Source organism: Mustela lutreola, chromosome 2 (genome assembly GCF_030435805.1).
Source record: "Mustela lutreola isolate mMusLut2 chromosome 2, mMusLut2.pri, whole genome shotgun sequence".
NCBI lineage: Eukaryota > Metazoa > Chordata > Mammalia > Carnivora > Mustelidae > Mustela > Mustela lutreola.
Window position 1 is genome coordinate 88,818,812 of NC_081291.1, and position 20,954 is coordinate 88,839,765.

Genomic DNA, 20,954 nt, shown 5'->3' on the forward strand with positions numbered 1-20,954 from the left:
ATGTTGAATTACCAGACAGCTGGAGGAAAGTGGTAATTATTATACTTTCTTTGGCTTTCCTAAATATGATCCCCTCTCCCTTAGTATTGGTGAGTTCCATACTTAAAGTACTATGAAAGTTTATAAAATAATTCTGCTAAACCTGTTCTTATTAGTTCAATTAAAACTGCATTTTAGAAGTGACTTTGATATTGTATTAATTGCTTTGTTATACACAGTATGAAAATTGATGTCCAATGTATAATATAACTGAAAACAATTATCTGCTATGTTTTTTCTGAAGTCAATTAGGATGTAGACTTCATTGCATACCAAGATTATTTTTAAATGCTAATGACTGTGTTTTACCAAAATCATCAATATTTTTTTTAAAAAAAGTAAATTTGGCACTTTAGTATGTACATCACAAAGTATTTTCAAGTTTTTTGCTATTTAAATTGTTAACAGCATTCTATTACTAAGAGACACCTAAATATTGACACTAAAACACGTAAGTTGTAATGCTTCAGCACCTGGGGTATTTGAAGAAATCCTCCATTTCTTTCAATTTTCTTAAGGTTGATGTGATCCAGTCACATGTTTGAGCCAGGACCTGATTAGATCTTTAACAGGTCACGTAATTCTTAAAACTTAAGCAGTAGAAAACTTTCTGTGGATTAACCTGTAAAGCCAATGAGGAGTTTAAAAAGCAGATATTTGCTACCTTGTTTTGAGGGGTATATATATATATATATATATATATATATATACATACATACATATATATATATATTTCTTCATAAAAATTAAACTATGTAAAAGCGTAAACATGTACATCAGATTTAATTAATATTTTGGACTGTGATCATCTTCCTATTCTTGATTAAAGTGTTACTATTGTGTTCTGTAATGAGTTTCTGATTTTTAAAAATTGGGACTACATAAATATGTTATTTTCTTTTTAGCCATACTTGTGGTCATTCTTGTTCTAAAAGTAAGCCCATTTCCCCCAACTTAGTTTTGTTGGTAGGTGACAAATTACCTTTTTATTCTAAGATGTGTAGCTATAGTTTCCACAAATTATTCTGTTAACTTGCATGGAAATGTAATACTGTTATCTGAAAACATAGTAACATCTGCAGTATATTATTTACCTAGTTAAGCAATTTTACAAGTGTACTGTATTTGTGGAGAGAAATAGCTAGGGATAAAATATTTACTTGGTGTATCATATATAATATATAGAGAGAGCGTGAGGGGGAGAGAGAGAGACCCCCCCCCCATCCAATTATAACATGTCTTCTTTTTAAATTCTGGCAGGTGATCTTTAGAGGGTAACTGAGTATGGATCATTTGAACGAGGCAACTCAGGGGAAAGAACATTCAGAAATGTCTAACAATGTGAGCGATCCGAAGGGTCCACCAGCCAAGATCGCCCGCCTGGAGCAGAACGGGAGCCCGCTAGGAAGAGGAAGGCTTGGGAGTACAGGTGCAAAAATGCAGGGAGTGCCTTTAAAACACTCGGGCCATCTGATGAAAACGAACCTTAGGAAAGGTAAATACTTTCGAGCCAAATCCTGGAAAGCTACAAGCCCTTGTGTCTACTCAAGGCCACTTTGTGTGGGGGTGGAGAGGCAGAACATGTCTTTGTATGTTCTTTTCCTTGATTCTCTTGCTGATGTGAAGTTAGTTAATTCCCAGGCTGCTGTGTCAGTCATGTTTGGAAAGTGTAGGCTCTGTGCTTGACTGGATCACCTTGCCCTGCTATAGAGTGGAATCATTGGATGTTTGGATGAGGACTGAGTTAAATGTAATGGCCTTCATTATACAAGGCTTCCATTGATAAGGTGTTATTGTAGTAGAGGATATGTAGGTGGCTGTTGCTTAATCTAACCCTGATTAAGAATAAGGCACTTAGATTGTTTGAGGACTGCCTTGGGTTTTTGCAGAGGGTTACTAGCTAGCTGTAAGTCATTTTCAGACATAATGGGCATCTTATGAGATATGATGTAAAAGTTTTGTGATGTCATTTTTTGTGTGGCTTGTTTTCTTAAGAGCAAATTGATTATTTACAGTGAAAAACCTGATGATTCTAGTTTTTGATTTTTGCTATGGTTGAGTATTTTTTGATAAAGGAAGGGCAGACTTAGGCAAGTTTATAAAGGAAAGATAGTAACTGTGTGACTCCTTTCTACCCATTTTTTATTAAATTGATGAAGTTTAACAACTTTGACTGTATTCAGCCCTGCTATTTATGTAGATCAGTGCCTATGCTGGGTATAACGTGTGTGTCTCATAATGGTCTTTATTTTGTCTCTGAATAACTGTGTTTGGGATTCAGATTTTTCCTTACATTCGCTAAGTGAAGGATAAAAATGCTGTCTTTTAGCAACCAAGAATATTAAGTAGATAAAGTTAGAAGGCAGAGGAATTTCATTGTGTTTGATGCATAACATTTATCATACAATCATTTATTTTTTTCTTGGTTTGGCGAAAACAAAGAATATATTGATCCTGAAATGAACAGACACAGCAGTCCGTATTGTTAGATCTTTATCTATTAAAAATGGAAAAACAGCACTTCAGCAAATTCTTTGGCCTCTACTCATGATTACCCTATTTATTGATTGTTTGCCAAGAATGTATGCATCTTAAGAAAGCCAGGGTAAGAGCATTAAAAATATAATTTATTGCAGCTTTTCAAACTGAGTGCATTAATATTGTACTGTGAAGCACTGGGGCTCTATAAAAAAGACTTTCTGACGCCTGCAAACATATAAGTTCCATAAATTCCTAAATAGGAGATTTCAGCTGTCTCTGGTATTATGTGATATTTGCACAGCAAACTTTAATGCCAGGACAGTTTTAGACAAGGATTCTACAGACTTCAGTGCTCCTTATGGCAGACGTGCTGTTTACACAGGCTCATAAACCTTCAGTAAAAGCTTCTAAGACTGCCTCCAGGTTTAAATCATGTGGTATTTTTAGCATTCAGCAGTGACCAGTGCACTCCCCTTTTCATGTTGGAAGGTTATGAAGTTGCTGTAGTTGGAAGTCTCGCCAAACACTGGCACAAATAATCAGTTCAGAGAAGGCTCCTGTTCAGCATTACTCGTAGGATCAGGAAGGCAAGGGTGACAAGTTTGCTAGAAGGCTTAGCAGCTAGATTTGTCGTGAAATGATTCTCTTGTCACTTTATCAATAGCCACCTTAATTATCTATAGGGTATCTCTAAATAGAGTCCAAAGTAAATCCAATATGTTTCAACAGTTTGCAAAACCTATAGTTATTTTCATAGATCTAGGGAGCATATAGTAGAACACGTATGTATCATTCTGCAAGAGAAAAATCAATGCATATGTTTTTGTTGTACTAACCCAACTCTTTGAAGCCATCAGAACAGGGGGAGGAGAAACCAAAGTACAGTAATTTCACTTCCTGCTGAATTTTTTTTTTTAACCTTGCTTTCATAGTGCCTTACTTTAAAAATATAGTTTAATTGTAGAAGGTTCTCAGCTTGCTTCAAACAACAAAATTACTAAAGCTTTTTGGTAGGGGTGATTGCGTGTGTGTGTGTGTGTGTGTATGTTTAATCTTATTTTTTATGAGCATGGTTTCTGTTTGACAGGTGCTAGATAAAAATTGTGGTTGAGATGAGAAAGCCCTACTTAAGAAAAAGAGGTTGGGTGTTTTTGTTTATTTGTTTAGGAAATTTTGCCAAAGTACCTTCACGCCAAGGAAGAAATCACCAGTTTGCTCGTTGCTATTTTTGCTGTGGTCTTCCCAAGTCTTCTTCTGATCCCTGACAGGATCTCTCTCTGGTATAAAACAGATGAATGAATGACAACAATATTGGCAAGCTCTGCGGCTTGTTTTTCATGCCTAGCCTGTTGGGTACCTCTGAATGAGTTTGTGAGATTTTCTAAGTAAACCTAAAGGGGTTTATTTGTCAGAGCTAGAATCTCGAGTGATCAGTTCACCAAGGCTTTGGTGAAGATGCACGTGTAAAAAAATGTAGCTGCTTTACTGCCGGCTTTTGTTCAGCATAAACAAGAAAATAGAGCCTTTTTAAAGGGCATCCCTGGTGTCAGGAGGAAATCCTGATTTTGAGCTCGGGTTAGTATGCACTAGAAATCTCTAGAAGTTGGTAGGATTCTGTGCGTCCAGAGGGCAGAGCCTTATAGAGGCATTAATGTTATAGGACTAATTGGGGATCCTGGGTGCCCTGTTAAAGTAACCCTTGTCATCATTTATGCTAAAGATGATACCCTCCTGGCAGTTTGCCACAGTACAGTTCAGATGCATCTGCTTTTAACCCTTTTCCGTATATCACTGGAAGTCTGACAGTACGCTGCATAAACACCTTGAGTACTACAGCATTCCGTGATTTCAGTTTCTAGAAGCCTCTTTTCTGACGGTGGTGTGGCCTGTGCTTATTAATCATCTGGCTACTGAGTTATTACGCTGGATTAAAGTAAATAAAGAGAGAACACATCAGATCTGTACAGATTCCTTTATCCTAATATGTCATTCGGAGGCCACTTTCCTTTTCTCTCTTTCATAACATGCAACAAAGATTGTTCATTTTCAAGACCTGTGGTTGCTGTGATATCTTTTTAGTCAGGTGGATTAAATGAGTGGCCAATAAATAAATCTTATTTATTTACATTGTGCACATATTGAAATCATATATTTTGGACATCAGTTTGGTTAAGTTTGGTGTTTCTTTTATGGAACTGTTAAGGAAAGATCTTCACAAAGGAAGAAAATGCTGAAAATGTTAGAGTCAGAGAAAATTTGGACACAAATAGAAGTTTAATGTTAACAAAAGCATGTAGGAAGCGTGAAGGTGGGTTCTTCTGAAGACAACTGTAATGAGTTACATTTGTACCCTGTATACCACTCACAGCAGATCAGACAAGACACTTCTCTCTCGTCAGCATTATTATTTTGATCAAAAAGGTAATTCTGCATTGGTTGATTTTGGAAAATGCACTGCTGATATTTAAGCAGAGCCCAGGTTGTCTCAGGACCAAGTTCACATTCTATTTAACTATCCCTCTTACAACTTTAAACGATAAAAGAGTGTGTATATGTTTGTGTGTGCGTGCTTGTATTTCTGTACCCTGTCTGCCTTGGAAACACAGTCTCCCCTTCTCTCCCTGTTGGGAAGATTTATTTTCATGGTCGAGTTTTTGCTCCCCCCAGATTGCATTTCTGAAGATTGTTGGTTTGCGTCTCTTTTTCTCCGTCTCTTGGATAGGAACCATGCTACCAGTTTTCTGCGTGGTGGAACATTATGAAAACGCCATTGAATACGATTGCAAGGAGGAGCATGCGGAATTTGTGTTGGTGAGAAAGGATATGCTTTTCAACCAGCTGATCGAAATGGCATTGCTGTCTCTGGGCTATTCGCATAGCTCTGCTGCCCAGGCCAAAGGTAAATAATGCATACGTGGGGTTGGAAAAATTGCTTGGCATCCTTTGTTTACTTTGCAGAGAAAGCCCTGAATATTTTTATTCAAAGAACTGTAGCCTGTGTGTTACATTGGTTCCTTATAGACTGTGGGTTTAAAAAATTGGCTTAATTCAGTTTGGTTTAGTTAACACACATTTTGCTCGTGTGGAATGTCGAGGTGGATTTTTTTTTTTAAATTACTTTGGCTGAATCATTAGTATGCTTATTGACCTTAATAATCTGCTCCACTGAGGACCCACAAGGAAGTGAGGAGCGTATTTGAGCAGATGGACTGTTGAGAGTCAATTTGCATTTATGACTGAATATCTAGTTCTGTTTCTTTTATTCTGTTTCTGATGGTTTTATGGGCTGTAAAGTATTTTTCAATGCTGATTCCCATTGCAATAGAGAATCTTATCTAAATCGTAAAGCCATTTAGAACTGGTTCAGCTATGTCTTATTAGAACTTCCTGTAAGTTAGGAAAATGTGGCCTATGCATGGGTTTTATTGATGGGGTTTTATTTCCAAAATAATAAACAACCCTACAGTCATTTACATAATTTCACAATTTGGAAAGCTAAGCTGTGAATATTTTCATTGACCTGCCTTTTAGAGGGAAGGGAATCATTCAAACAGAAATAACAATATTGCTTGTGGTGGGGGCCATGAAAAACACCACCACCACCACCTTCTCCTTGAAATGTTATCTAAAAGGTAAAATATTTAGTGGCATATTCTCTTTATCTGGAATAGGGCTAATCCAGGTTGGAAAGTGGAATCCAGTTCCACTGTCTTATGTGACAGATGCCCCTGATGCTACGGTAGCAGATATGCTTCAAGACGTGTATCATGTGGTCACATTGAAAATTCAGTTACACAGGTGAGTCGGGACGGCGGTTCTAGGGTAGAACGTTCAATGTGCCTGATCTTTTGAAATAAAGCATCTCTGGTCAGCCTTTGATTTTTATTTACTTTGTGTTTCAGAAAGGTTAATGCAAACTGATTTCATTACTTTATCCCTTCTGCTTAATTTTACTAACTTCAATGTATATTTAAAAGCAGCCTCTCCCCCCACCCCGCTCCCTTACCGCCCCACCCCCGCCAAATTTGTAGGTTTTGTGCAGGATATCAAAAGACAAGACTTTTTATATTTAGTCAATTAAATGATGCATTACAAGAAGGCATTTTACATAAAGTTTACTTAAGAGAAAAATATTTTTGCATATCATGAACAGTGCCATCTGTGTACATTTTGTGAAAGAATGCCTTATTCACTATTCCCGCGATCTTATTTATTTATATATATTTTTTTACCATTTTAATTCGTATGAACAGAGTCATGAACGGAAAACGGTTAATACATTAATGCCTTTCACGATGGCTCGTGAGAAAGCAGTACACCTTAAATTGTCTTCCCAAGCGCATCAGAGCAGGAAGGTAGAAGTAACATGAAAAAATAGCCACCACAGGCAGCTGATGTATAATTCATGCATCGATACAGCAGATGTGTTGTATAAAGTAATTAACTAATCGGAACAATCAGGAGACCGAGAGCAATCTCCAGATGCATCTGTTTGATGCGCAAAATGAAATCTGTCTGTCTTAAAGGAATGTTCTGCAGCGGGATGCAATCTTGTAATAATCCCCTTTCTAATCTATGTCTCAAATAGTTGCCCCAAACTAGAAGACTTGCCTCCCGAACAATGGTCGCACACCACAGTAAGGAATGCTCTGAAGGACTTACTGAAAGATATGAATCAGAGTTCGTTGGCCAAGGAGTGCCCCCTCTCACAGGTACTGAGCATAGCATGTAATGAATGATAAGCCGTCCTGGGCAGCCCTGATTTGAGGTTTGATGGGGCTCCATAATCTAAAGCAACTGGTATCTGAAGCGAGACTGTCAAAATTGCAGTGTCTTGACCACTGGTGACTTTAAACAGTGTGCCTGATTTATTCTGAACAGAGTCTTTACGCTTTTTCTCCCTTGGGGAAAAGAGTGAAGGAGAAACAGCTCAGCAGAAGACTGGGCTAGCTTGTTTTTCGATCCCTCTTCTGAGTGCTCTGAGCATGGAAGCTACGTTCTCCTGAGTGCCCTTATTTAAGAAAGAGTAAAGGTGGTATAACTTCCAGGAACCTTTGGTGTGGGAAGGTCAGTGAGAGTGTTCATACAAAGCCTTCGCTGTGATACCTGAATAAAATAAGGGGACAGTTCTGGGATATTATGTTCATTACAAAAAGGGGGAGATAAGCATTTAGATTAAGTATTTATAAAAATAAGAAGTTTCTTCCCTGTAACTAAAGATTGAGTAGTTAGTTATTTTGGGGGATTTTGTCACCAGTTTTGTGGCATTGGTTTGGTTTACTTTTTTTGTTTTGCTTTTTGGTGGAATTTTTTTTTTCCCCTCCTCTGAGATTCCTGTCATATCATCAGAGGCTCTTCAAACAAGACAAAGATTTATTATTATTGTACTTGATATTTTAGAATGAATTTTGGTGAAGCATAACTAAAACTCTAGATAGAGACTGCCCGTGTCTCTAAATTTAAAACCAAACATGATTTTTGATAATGCTCAGCTGATTTCACATAAAAAAGGGTGCTGTGAACCTGCTCTTAATGGGCTGCTTGTGTAGTCACTACATAATTGTGTTAGAATGCCATCCTTCAGTGTCAAACCCAACGTGAGGTCATCCCATGATACAGTATAATTCAAGTACGATCTAACTAGATTTTTACCCCATTTGAAGTTGTTCTTTTATTTTCAAGTTCAAAAAGTAATTCTGAATGTTAGTCTATCAGTCACTTGAATGTGAACCATATGATTCTGCTATAAATGTTTCTGCAACTGAGATATTCTCAAAATGTATTTCCAGTGTGATGGCTCCAGAGGGTACTAGTACCTTCGGAAGGAAGCTTTGTGGGCTTTTGTGCTGCTGTTTTATGGAAACTCCACGCATCTCAGGTTACAGACCATCAGCTTTCCTTTGATATTTGTTAGCAGTTGTAGGAATAGACCAAATGAATTAGGGCTATAGTCAATTATGGCTCTCTTAATTCTCTTAAGGTAGGCTGTAGCCATATGTAAAGTATTTCCTATATTGCAAGTGTCAGTTTCTTGGAATTCAGGACAAATTGTCATTTTAGCTTATTTCCTTCTATCTTCCCTCTCTCACCCTTGGAGTAGAGAGGATGTGAATTTATAACCATCGAATAAAAGTAATTTAAATTAATTAAACACAGTTAAATCAATAGGATAGTATAATGAAGCAGGTGACTCTTACATCTGGGACTTTGGGTTTTGCAGACAACTTCAGATAATATGTCAGTTGGTTGCTAGCATTTGAAAATTTGAAACGTCCTAGAAATAAACTTTTTTTTTTTTAAACTCAGAGTCAAAATACGCATAAACACCCAGTATAGGAATGCCATGTATGTACATGTTGCTAAATGTCCCATTGATGTTGGAAGTAAATTCAGGCAAAGATTTAGGGCATTTACTGTGAGCTGGAGAAGAGGATGCTAGTACAAGTTTTTACTGATAGAAGCAATGAGAATTAATTGTTAAATCAGCCAGTAAACTCCACCTCACTATAGCTTCTAAATATAATTGTGAGTTTACTTAATGTTATCATGGGAAATGAATTGAATACAGACAATTATAACATTAAACAGAATGACAAAATGAAATTCGGGGCTTGGTTTTAGAGTCCTACATTGGTGAATTTCTGTAGAGAGGGCTTTGGAGCAACGTGCGTCTTGTGTGTAGCCGAGACCCTGTGGTAATTGTTGAGCAATGGAACTAGGCTGGGACTTCAACATCGGTTATAATTACAGTTGTCCTTTCTTTAAAAAATACCTTTTGAAAAAATTACAAGGAGTTTACCAGCAGCAACAAATATTTGAAATTAATTTAGTGTTTAATATTATGAAAAAAACTGCAACCTGTTCTTCTAAATGAATAAGCTATTTTATTTATACTCTGCTGTGTCATCTTTTTTTCTCTAGAATGGGTTCATGAATCTTGATACTCAGTGCAGAGTGTTTTAATAATGAACTATTTTCCATTCGCTTCTTTATTTTCTTTTATGTTGTAAGTTATTAGTTAAAGAAGAGAAATCCAGGCTCTGTAAGACCTCAGCCCAAAATATATGCTGAGCTTGGCAGAACTACTCTTTCTTTCTCCTGTGACTGAGAGATAGTGATGAAGATGGTATTGTGAAAAAATGCCTAGGAAAAAAATATTGCCTCAGTCTTATACAAAACGGAACGTACCATCAAGAAATGCTAACTCTTAAGACTTGTTTTACTCCCCTGTAGAGTTTAGATTTATTCATTTGCGAATTTTGAACATACAATCTAGCACCCTCATTTTGCTACACATAAGAGTTTTTTTAAATATGATAAGACACCTCAGCAGCACATAGGGCTATCGGGGCCCTTACTGTTAAGCTGAGCAGAATGTCCACCCTGCAGATCTCAGGTTAGCTCCCTTTACAGAGTAGAGGCTGGGAGAGAATTCCAGTGGGAATCCATCATGCATGTGCCTTGGTATGTGACAAGCCCAGCCTCCGGTGCTTTTAGAAGGATTGCCCACATTTGCAGGGCAGATGACCTTGGAATCTTAGAACTGAGCTGTATCCTACCCAGACTCCTCATTGGACAAATGAAGGAGCCAGTGGCTTTGGAGATTAAAGTCAAAATGCTGGTCAGTGACTGACCTAAAAGTCCTTTCCCAATGAAAAATTTTAGAGTGTCTTGATTTTAAAATGAATACTTGCCATAATTATCAGACATTCTGTCTGATAATATTTGCAAGGTTTTCTCCAGATGCAGGAACTCCATTAGGGTACATGTGACTTATAACTATATCGTTATTTCTGTTACTGCTTTCCTAAGTCCTAAATCTGCCCCAATAGATTGACATCTATCTGTTACGTTTTCATACCACGTGTTTATTTTTGTAAAAACCTGCTAAGACACAAACAGCTCCTTATGGATCTGAAGTTGGTCACTCTCTTGTTACTGGTTGTGGTTGGATAAGGTGGGTGTTGTATTTTGAACTGCAATAAGGAGGAGAAAATAAACCTGGCTTGGGGTCAAGAAACCCTGTGGTCATGAGGACATTGAGAGTATGGATTCGGGAGGCAAATGATTTTTTGATTTACCATAAAGCATTTCTTTTTCATTTTAGTTTTGCGTGTATTTTAAAGACTGAGCTTAAGAAGTGAATATATATATATATATATATATATATATATATATATGCAGTCACAAGACTAAGTTCATTTTGTTGAAAGTATCATAAGTAAAAGGTCAGTTATTACTTCTTCCAGCCTGATGTCTTTCATCTAAAAATGTTTAGGTCAGATATTCCTGAGAAATTTTAATCTGCTATGTACATTTTCCCCACCCCTCTCCCCACCACACATGCACACACACGCACACACACGCACACCTTTGTTAAGGCACTGGGTCACTTTCTATTTCCTTTCTCACCTGGAGAAAAGTAGTTCCAGTCCCAAGCTCCACATGAAGTAAGTGAGAATAGTTTTTATTTTCAAGCAGCAAAATATATATAAAATATATTTAGGTTTGAACATTCCATTTAGAAGTCACACTGAATAAAATCATTTTTCCTTTTCCTTTTCCCGACAGCATCTAAGGATATAATATATGTCAGACTTTTTATTAGGTATTGGCCAAACAGGTAAACCTCCCTGCCCTCCTGAAGCTTACCATTTAACCATGCTGATTCTATGAAACTTGACAGTCCTTGCCGTAGACATTTAATAAACCCTGTGCTCAGTTGATCTAAAGTCTATATGATGCATAACACCAGAGCAACAATTTAAAAATCCCTACCCAGTTATGCTATAAATATATGTTTTTTAAACTGCACTTTGCATTATTGTTTCATAATTTTTTAGACTGAAATAACATTTCTGAAAATTTTTAAATAAACATTAGTAATCACTTCTCTCAAGAATATCCATCATCAATATTCATATATTGTATTTCATGTGAGAGTCTAACCCTATGAGATTTATTCACATATTCACATACTTACTCATTCAAAAATATGTATTGACAGTCTGCTATGTGACAGGCATCCTATTTCCTACATAGTATTAAGCATGTTACACTTTAATAGTTGAAATAATAATAATTTTTACTTAGTGCTTCTGATGTATCATGGGCAAATTTATCACCCGAAGCAGTATATAGTTTGTATCCACTTCTAGGTTGAGGAAACCTGAGGCATAATGTGTTTAAAAAAGCCTTGTAGTTAAACAGCTGGTAAAGCAGAGGGGTGAGAATTCATGCCCAGAGCCTATGAGCTTGGTCACATCCAGATGAAGGACTTTTTTTTTTTTTTTTTTTTTTAAAGGCTTTCTCAAAGTAATTTGATGTATTTTATAAAATACTTCCTTTTCCCAGAAGTAGTGATAACTACTTACAGTTTTCCAATTGCATTTATTCTCACTGCTGAAATTTTTCTTTAGCATTTGGGGTTTGATTCTGTTGTTTGTACAATGACTTGCTTTGAAAATACCGTCACTTCATGCCCCTAGTTTAGAGGTGAGAGGGGTAGTTCGGACCACAGGGACTGATTTCTGGGATAGTCTGGTATTTGGGAGGTTCCAAAAGGTATGAGTTTAGACTCACTGTGGCAGTCACTTCCTTCCCCATCCTGTCATATCTGTCTGGATCAGAAGGTATACTTCAGCTCCTAGCCCTTTGTTTTGAGCCCCAAGACAATATTAGGCATTTGCATTGGAAACAATGGGCAGTTGAATTTCTTGGGTCTATTTGCCAGTATAGACCTTATTCAGCCACTGGCTTGCTCTGATGGATGAGGATATAACTGGCCAGTTCCATTTAAAAATAGAGCTTTTCCTGTTTGAGATGTGCTTGTAGGATTTTGTACTTGCCCCTTCCTGATGTAATCCATAAATCTTGTTGTTAAATATGTATCCTTTTTTAAATTACAAAACTTTTCCCAGCCCTTACCCTACTGACCATGGGAATCCAAGGTTAAGATCATTGCTTTGCCAGGCACTGAAGTACTTGATACTGATGGGATTTTACAACCATTTTCAGCAATTGTATTCATGGTGAGATCCATAGAAGAAATGCTAAACCAGTCTTACATGGGTAGTGGTATGAATTGCTGATAATATTTCCTGCCTCCTTTTTTGAACCAGTTATACTTCATTCTCTTTCAACTTAGTGAGTTATCTGCTTTGTGTTAATATTATAATATATATAATCTACAATAGAAGAATAAAAATGTGCTCCAAATTGCAAGTTTTCCTTTTTTTTGAATCTCATTTATCAGGCTCATTTTTAGCTGATTTAGATACATAAGGATTTTACTGTAGCTTGATGTGAGTTCTCCGTAACCTTTCAGATATATTCATCAAAAAAGCCAAACTTAATAAAGCATCTAAGTTAAAATGGATTGATCTCAAATATTTTATAGCTACTATCTTTTCACAATAGTAAAACATAAAAGAGTTTAAGCCATGCCACTTTAGAGAGTGCTTAACAACGTGTAAGTACTTCATTTTCACTTAATAGATTTTTACCTGTGCTTTGTTTTAGATCTGAACAGGTTTCCTTTGACCTCAAAATCACTAATGCAAGGAAAATTACCATATCATGCAAGCATTTCCCCTCTTTCTTTCTGATTTGCAGAATAATAAATTCTGCCAAGGTTTAAGAGTAGACATGGCCTGGAGAAAGACTACTAAATGCTATTTTCTAATTGGTTTTTTTTTAAAAAGTTAACCAAATCATGCTAATCAATCTGATTTTCTTGCTAAAACAGAGCTAGTTTTAGAGTGCTTTTGGAGTGTCTTTTTTTTTTTTTTTTAATAATTTATACTTAAATTTCAGGTTAGACTCTATCTGGATTTGCTTTTTAAACCTGCTTTATTTCATGTCAGATTGGGCCAAACAGACTCGTAAACAAATAAACAAAAGACCTTAAATTCAGAATAATCAAAACGAACAGATACACGCACCCAATTTTTTTCCTGTTTCATTGGAAACTGCTTGATCATAACGTGCTCCGAGTATAAAAAACATAAGAGAGCCTTTAACATAACAGGAGAGAGCCTCAGCCCGGCTTTGCAGCTCATTGCCAATTGAAGTAAGGAACGCTCTGGCTGTTGGGACTTTTAAATCTAGACTTAAAAGTTATTTGTTCTGTTTAGCATTTTTAAAATGATTCTATTAGGAATTGTATGTGCTTCAGTTTTAATTTTAACTCATAATGATTGTAAAGCACCCTGGGATGCTTGCATGAAGGGCGCTTCAGAAATGTAAGATTGTATTGTGTTCTCATATGCTGTATTATTATGGGGTGCTGGAGTTTCATCGTGGACAGTTCAAAAGGTTGCAGAATTCCTCATTGTGGAAAAGGTAGTGGACTTCCCTCAGTAGTCTTTTTTTTTTCCCTTTCAATTTTACACTAAAACTATCCTTTTTAGCCATCGTCTTTTTCTCTCTTCTTTAAAAAAAATATTATCTTTTATTGCAATATTTCCCCATAAAAATGCTAATCTAATTTAGTTTACTCAAAGGGATTAAAGATGCAAACCAGAGGATAGGTTGAAAATTAAGAAGAGATTAACGCTTTGGTAGCATCATTTGAGATCACATTCTTACCTGATTGAGAAGTCAGGAGATTTCATTCCTGGGTACCACTGATTCTCCTAGGCTTGTCCTTTTCTACCACCAATCCAGCATTTGTTCCCAGGCAATTAAAAAAACGTGGAGCTACCTGAAACAAGTACTGACTTTGTGAAACGTAACAATAGGATTTCCAGAGAGATATTGAAACTGCTGGCTGATGTTAACACATGACAGAGCTTGATTTTGTTTTCTTTTTATTTCTTAATGGAACTGTTTCTTGAAGAGATGTATTTCTTCCGCAACTTCATTCTGTCACTTTTTACGGGAGTCTTTGTGTGTCATTACTCTTTGCCATCATCTTCAGTAGTGGGCTGATCGCATTCAATATCTAGAAGTCAAGAATGTGAGCTGTCCCATTACCAGCTCTGGAAGCTCCAAAGTGACTCTCCATGCCTCAATTCCCTCATCTATAAAGTAGGAAGATAATATTACCACTTTTTCAGGATTGTTATGACAATTACGTGAATTAATACATGTTACACATTTACAACAGTGTTCAGTTTTAAAGTGTACAGTAACTTGTGCTGTTTTTCTGCAGTGTGGGAATTGAGAGGTTGAAATTTCCCTTGAGAGTGCTGCATAGTCTAAGGCACTGCTGCTCCATAGAAGATTTTGATGCAAAATTCACTTTATATGGAAACAACCAAGAACTTTTCATTTGTAGAAGAATCAAAGGACTGTGTTATAATCCATTCTCACCTGTGAGGGACACTTTTAGCATCATCCATTGTATCATTATAAAGTTACCCTGTGTTTTAAGATGGAAGTGGGAGAAGGCTAAACTTTGCACTTTATTTTTTTTTTCAAGATTTTTTTTTTAAATTTTTGCAAGAGAAAATGAGAACGAGAGAGAATATGAGTTGGGGGGGAGAGGTAGAAGCTCCCTGCTGCCCAGGGAGCCCCATATGTGACTCAACCCTAGGTTGGGATCATGACCTGAGCCAAAGGCAGATGCTTAACTGATTGAGCCACCCAGGCACCCCTAAACTTTGCACTTTACCCATTTGTAAGTTAAGCAAATAAGGTACCCTAGATGAGACAATGTCCAGAGAGGTTAAAGATGCCTAGGGGTACTGTCATCTAGGTGGGAGTTTTGTCTGGTGTCCTTTTCTTGAATTCCTGTCATCCCCACTCCCTGCACTCAGGGATCCATCCACCCTGCCTTTGTGCACCCATCATAGTACTTTCTACCATGTTCTGAAAGTATGTGCGGATGAACTAGGCTCGGCTTACATTGTGATTAACAGTCACAAAGGGACTAAGTTTGATTCGTCATCACAGTTGTAAATCCTTGCACACAGTAGGATCTCAGGAGTATCTGTGCAGCTGACGTAGCCTCATAGGATTTTCACCATATTCATTTCATGCACCAATAAACTATGTTAGTAGTTTTATTAGTTGCATTTTATACTCAGATCTATAGTATCCTACTGTACAAAGTGTTTTTTCTATTTCACTTTATTCCGAATTTTTAATTTATCTAACCAAGAGCAAATTACCTCTGAATTTTTCTCTAAGTAAACCTGTTATCCCAAGCTGTCTCGACTTCTTGCTCATGTTGTGATGTTCTTGAATATATGTAGAAATTTACATGTTTGTAAGCAGAACAGTGGTTTTAGAGGTACTGGGACCCAAAGATGTAAAAAATGCTGTAAAAGACCTAATTATATGTCACTATTAAGCACAATCTTTAACAATATATTTATATGCATGTTTAAAATTTTTCTTCCATAATTGAACATGTATTTCAGCATGGCTAATACTTTTCATTTTGGCTCAGTTGTGTTGTATCTGAGATCCATGCTTTTTTTACTGTCAGTTCCATTTGTCCATCTCTCATATTTAAAAATATATAAAGAAGGAAAATTTCAAAAGCAGAGTCAAATGATTTATATACAAAGATGCCGCTGCTGCCGGCCATAGAAATGCTAATGGTACCACCCTGATTGGGCTCAGTGTCTATTCCTCAGTTGATGTTCTAAAGTCCACATTTGGCACTGGAGACTCTGTTTAGAGCTATAACACATTATGTGAAAAAGTCCGCTGTATAAAGGCTCAGAATCCCCTGAATTGAGAGGAGAGCTGCAAGTGTAGATAACTGTTCAGCCATTCCAGAATGGGCCTCAGGGACTCGGTCTGTCCACTCTTCTGCATGAGCACCAGCTCAGCCAGGAGCACCTATCTCCAGTGATGGAGGGAGCTCATTATCTCTTGATGTCCAACCTATGCAACACATTTTTACCATTTTACTATAACTCCTAAAGAGGTGATTACCAATATATGGCAGTTTCCAAAACTGTGAAGCATTTTCATATTATTGATAAAGATAAGACAGATTAATTTGATTTTTCTTTGTGACCTAATGCCGACATGACATTGGTTTGTATTTATCAAGCTTGGTTAACAACAGTAACTAATAAAACACAGAAATCAAGGACATGAGTTAGCCTTTAGCCTTCTGGGAAATCTTGGTTCAGATCTGAGGGGATCCATGGACCCTGTAATGGGCTTCTGGGGGTTTGTACTGACCTAGAAGTTAAAAGTTACTTTGGAGAATATATGTGGTGAGACCTTTCAAAGGTTTCATGAGATTCCCAAAGAGAGTTTTGTGGTTCCATAAAAAGCTAAAAGCTGGACCATCTTTTCTCCCCAAGTTTCAGGCAACATGGCTTAAAATCTTAATAGCGTTCATATGAAGAAGGAATGCAGAAAGAAATATATAATCTGTAAAGAGTTACAGAGCCCAGTTCTACTACAGTTGACCTTTGAACAGCATGAGGTTAGGGACACTGACCCCTGCACAGTTGAAAATCCACATAGAAATTTTGACTTCTCAGAAGCTTAAGTACTGAGAGCCTACTGTTGACCAGAAGCCTTAAGGATAACGTAAACAACACACATTTTGTATGTTATGTGTATTCTATACTATATTCTTGTAATGAAGTAAGCTAGAAAAAAGAAAATGTTAAGAAAATCGTAAGAGAAAATACAGTACTGTGAAAAAAAACAACAACAAGAAGCAACTGCATATAAATGGACCCGGGCAGTTCAGACCTACGTCGTATAAGGATCAACTATGTTTATTTAAAAAAAAAAAAAAAAATGGAATCAAACTACTTTAGCCCTTTTATTCTGTGGCTTAACGGTTTTCAAAATACTTTATGGAGGACCCCTAGAACCAAACACAAATTAGGTATTATTTTTCCTGCTATTCTAAATGCAGATACTAGAAATTTTAATCTTCATAGGGGATGGGAGATTTAAGTACACAAGGACCATCAGAGAAAGAATAAGCAAGCATTCCCCCAAATTTACAAGTTGGTACAGAGCACCTAAAATTTAGAATCTTAGGAAACAATTTTTGCTGTAAAATAAAAGTCACTGGATTTAGATTAATTGAATGAAAAACTTCCAAAAATTCAATTTGGAGTAGTATCATGTTTAGTAACGATGGGTGTATTTTTAATAATCATGAGCAAAATACGGTGGTGGGGGTGAATACTTTAACCTTCCTAATAATAATAAAAGTGTGGTTGGGATATTTGCAGTGAGTGTACAAATGGATGATGTGTCTTCCAAGTGAATGTTCTTAAGTCATTGAGGAAGACCCTTGTAGGACCTCTGTTTGAGAATACCTTTAGATTTCATAGACTCTGAAGGCTAGAAGGGACCCTGAAGGTTAGAAGGGACCTTGAAGATTATCTGGTTCAATCCCCTGCCTATTGCAGATGAACAAATGTAAGCCTCTGTGTGCAGTTAATTTGAAATATTATGTGCCCTTAGTAGAAATACATATTTTAACAAATATTTTCTAATTTAAACACTTTATTAACATATTTGATTAATTCAAATAAGAAGTTTTAGGTATGGTAAGAAAGATCTAGAATAGGTACTTATACAAAAAGAGTAGAGAATCTGATCAAAGGATATTATCTGGGCCTTATGTAAAATTACTTTAATTATGTGGAAAAGCCATATGAATTGTGAACCAACATTTTCTTTAAAAATTATGAATTGGGTACTTATTCATTCATTCGTTCATTTATTTATTTTAGGATTTTATTTATTTGAGAGAGAGAGAATGACAGAGCCTAAGAAGGGGAGGGTCAGAGGGAGAATCAGACTCCTGTTCAGCAGAGAGCCTGATGCAGGACTCAGTCCGAGGACTCCAGGATCATGGCCTGAGCTAAGGCAGTCGCTTAACCACCTGAACCACCCAGACACCTGAATTGGGTATTTAAAAAATAAAATTTCTGTGTTTTGCAATGATCACACTTTCATCTTTATGAAATGTAGTAAGACCATCAAAACAGATTGAGATGTGTTCTCTTTGTGCTTCCTTTTGTATTCTTTTGGAGCTTTGTTCTGAGATTCTGTTTTTAGCATGATACTCAAGGGTTACTTTCTGTGAAAATGCCATTTTTCAGGCACTGGGATTGATCAAGATGGCAAGAGCCATAACTATGACAACTGGAGTTTAAGTAAAATTTATAAGTGATTAGTCTCTTCTCAACAAATTGAGATTCGGAATATGCCCCAGTTGTATCTCCCAAGAGAATGGCTTAGAAAGCAGTAGAGGATCCAGAGGGAAAGATTTGGGGGAACATAAGCTAACACGCACAAACAGAATATTACACTTAGAAATCCTGCCATTTGCTTCTCATAAATTGAAACCCATTTCCCTTCCTTCCCACCCCCAAATACCAGATGGGGACTACCTGTTAATTTGCAGCAAATTCCCTCCATGTCACTGTCTCATGTGATGCCTTTTTCGTAGAGCGTATTTGTAGTACTTGATATCCTTTGGGATCAAAGGAAAAATTCATTTGCTGAGAATCCCTTTTAAAATTGTACTTGAATGTGGAGTTGATTCCATTTGATCCAAAATTAAAGTTTGACCTTTGAGCTTTTCACACGCATATGAAAAACTGCTGTGGAAATTCAGGCCGTAGACAGACAGGGCATGGGGAAAGAAGAGGGACATCAGAGTCTATGAAGTTACACTTCTCGAAAAATAAAAATGTAAAAGAATAGGGAGCCAGCAGTTTGACAGATTGTTCAGTAAATGCTCATTTTATTGAAAATTATAAAAAGGTGCTTAATGCCTCTGTGCCATTAATACAATATATAAAAAGGTTACTGTCAAGATTAGTGTTCCAGTCCTGAAAATTAACTGTAGGGTTTTATGCATCACTCTACATCAACTGAGAAGTTAAAGGTTTCTGTATGTACATTTCACATGTGCGGGCATTTATTTCAGAAAACAATTATTTTAGACTTTATGCCAAAGACATTAGCAGTAATGTGCTTTCATTTAAAACGTGGACATAGCGGATATATATTACAGACAAGGTAGAACCATGAAAATCGCCTTATAGAATTAAACCTGAGCGAGATTATTTCCCTTGCTGTCTCTGGAGTATTCCAATTCAAAACATACATTCCTTCCTACAGAAAAAGATATTCAGATTCCTTAGTTGAAATTAATTAGCATTCAGAAACCAGATAGCATGTTTTTGGGTATTCATGAGATCTCTGTTTGAAAAAAATGTTTTTAACTTGTAGAAATGTGTTGCAACACACAGATGGGAAGAAAAAGAAAAAAAAATCTCTTTAGCAAGCACTGTGTGTAAAAGGAATATTACATTTTGCACGCTCCTGATTGCTCTGTGTAAACAGTTTTTGACATCTGTCTTTATAGTTTTCGAGGAGAGGAAGACTTTGTTAAAAGAATCATTTTTATACAGCAGTCACCATTTCAGTCTTGCTTTACCTGTATTATGAAAGCAGATGGTCTGCATGTCTTTTGAATATTTATAACTATCAAAAACAATCTCTTGCTATTCACCCTTAGGCTTATGAGATGTCAGGACTGTTCTGGTTGAAAAAAATCATCCTGGGTGTTTACAGAAAGAGGATTACATTAAGCTGAAATGACTATACATTTTCCAGTTTAATATTTGTCCATCAGCTGTTTAATCGTATTTAGATAATTGTGTAAATAAGATGTTGTAGCCTTTGCCCTCTCTGCTGATGGAGCCTGAAAGCTTTAAACATGGGTGAGCCACCATTTTGTAGATCTCTTGCTGCCTCCTCCCACCTCAGGGAAACCGTCAGCAAGTCTTTACTAAGTTTTGCTCACGATATCCCAGTCCTGTTTAAAAAATATATATATAGTGCACAGAAAGTCAGTATGGAGAGCAGATGAAATGCTAGGGAGCTGCTGGCTTCCGGGACAGGCTGTTTAGTTTATTAGAGTATATTGTAATATGCAAATATGGTACAGCACTTCAATTACCCTTTAAAGATGACATGGCTTTCTCTTTATTCTCCATGAGCGCGCAGAGCTGGGAGGGTATTTTGGAAAACTTTTGGTATAGTGGGGGTTAACTGTTTTTTGACTGGAAGCTGAGCAATCAGAGATAACAGATTTTGCTGTGGTTGGTTGATTTGGCAGAAAAGCATGAACAGTTTTGGTTTAAATGATTGAATAACCTGATTAGCATTGTTTTGGGGTGGGTTTTTTTTGTTGTTGTTAAAGGCACAACAAAGCAATTTTAAGGGTAATCAGATCACTGCCTTTCCCCAACTGCTAAACCTTTTTTATCCCCCCCAGAAGGCCTCCCCTCTCCCTAAACCTCTTCATTGGCTACTTAGGATGACCAAGTAGAAAAATAAAACAGTCTTCCTCCAGTTTCTAAATGTGTTCTAAATATATCCTTACAGCGTAGTGATATTCTAGTAGGGGTTTGAAAGAATATATAATATCTTGAAAAAGGATATGACCTCAACCAATTCCTGATGGGTTTTTTTTGTGG

At 36.7% G+C, this 20,954-nt stretch overlaps 1 protein-coding gene across 6 annotated transcripts in view; it reads left to right on the forward strand.

Annotated features, from left to right (window-relative positions):
* SATB1 (SATB homeobox 1) overlaps window positions 1-20,954 on the forward strand; it is a 99,646-nt gene that overhangs the window by 22,777 nt on the left and 55,915 nt on the right. For all 6 annotated transcript variants that reach the window (XM_059162516.1, XM_059162517.1, XM_059162519.1 and 3 more), the window contains exons 2-5: window positions 1,300-1,534; window positions 5,243-5,419; window positions 6,192-6,318; window positions 7,109-7,232. In XM_059162516.1, the coding sequence (XP_059018499.1) occupies window positions 1,324-1,534; window positions 5,243-5,419; window positions 6,192-6,318; window positions 7,109-7,232 (639 nt within the window). In that variant the 5' untranslated portion in view covers window positions 1,300-1,323. The remainder of the gene's footprint in view (window positions 1-1,299; window positions 1,535-5,242; window positions 5,420-6,191; window positions 6,319-7,108; window positions 7,233-20,954) is intronic.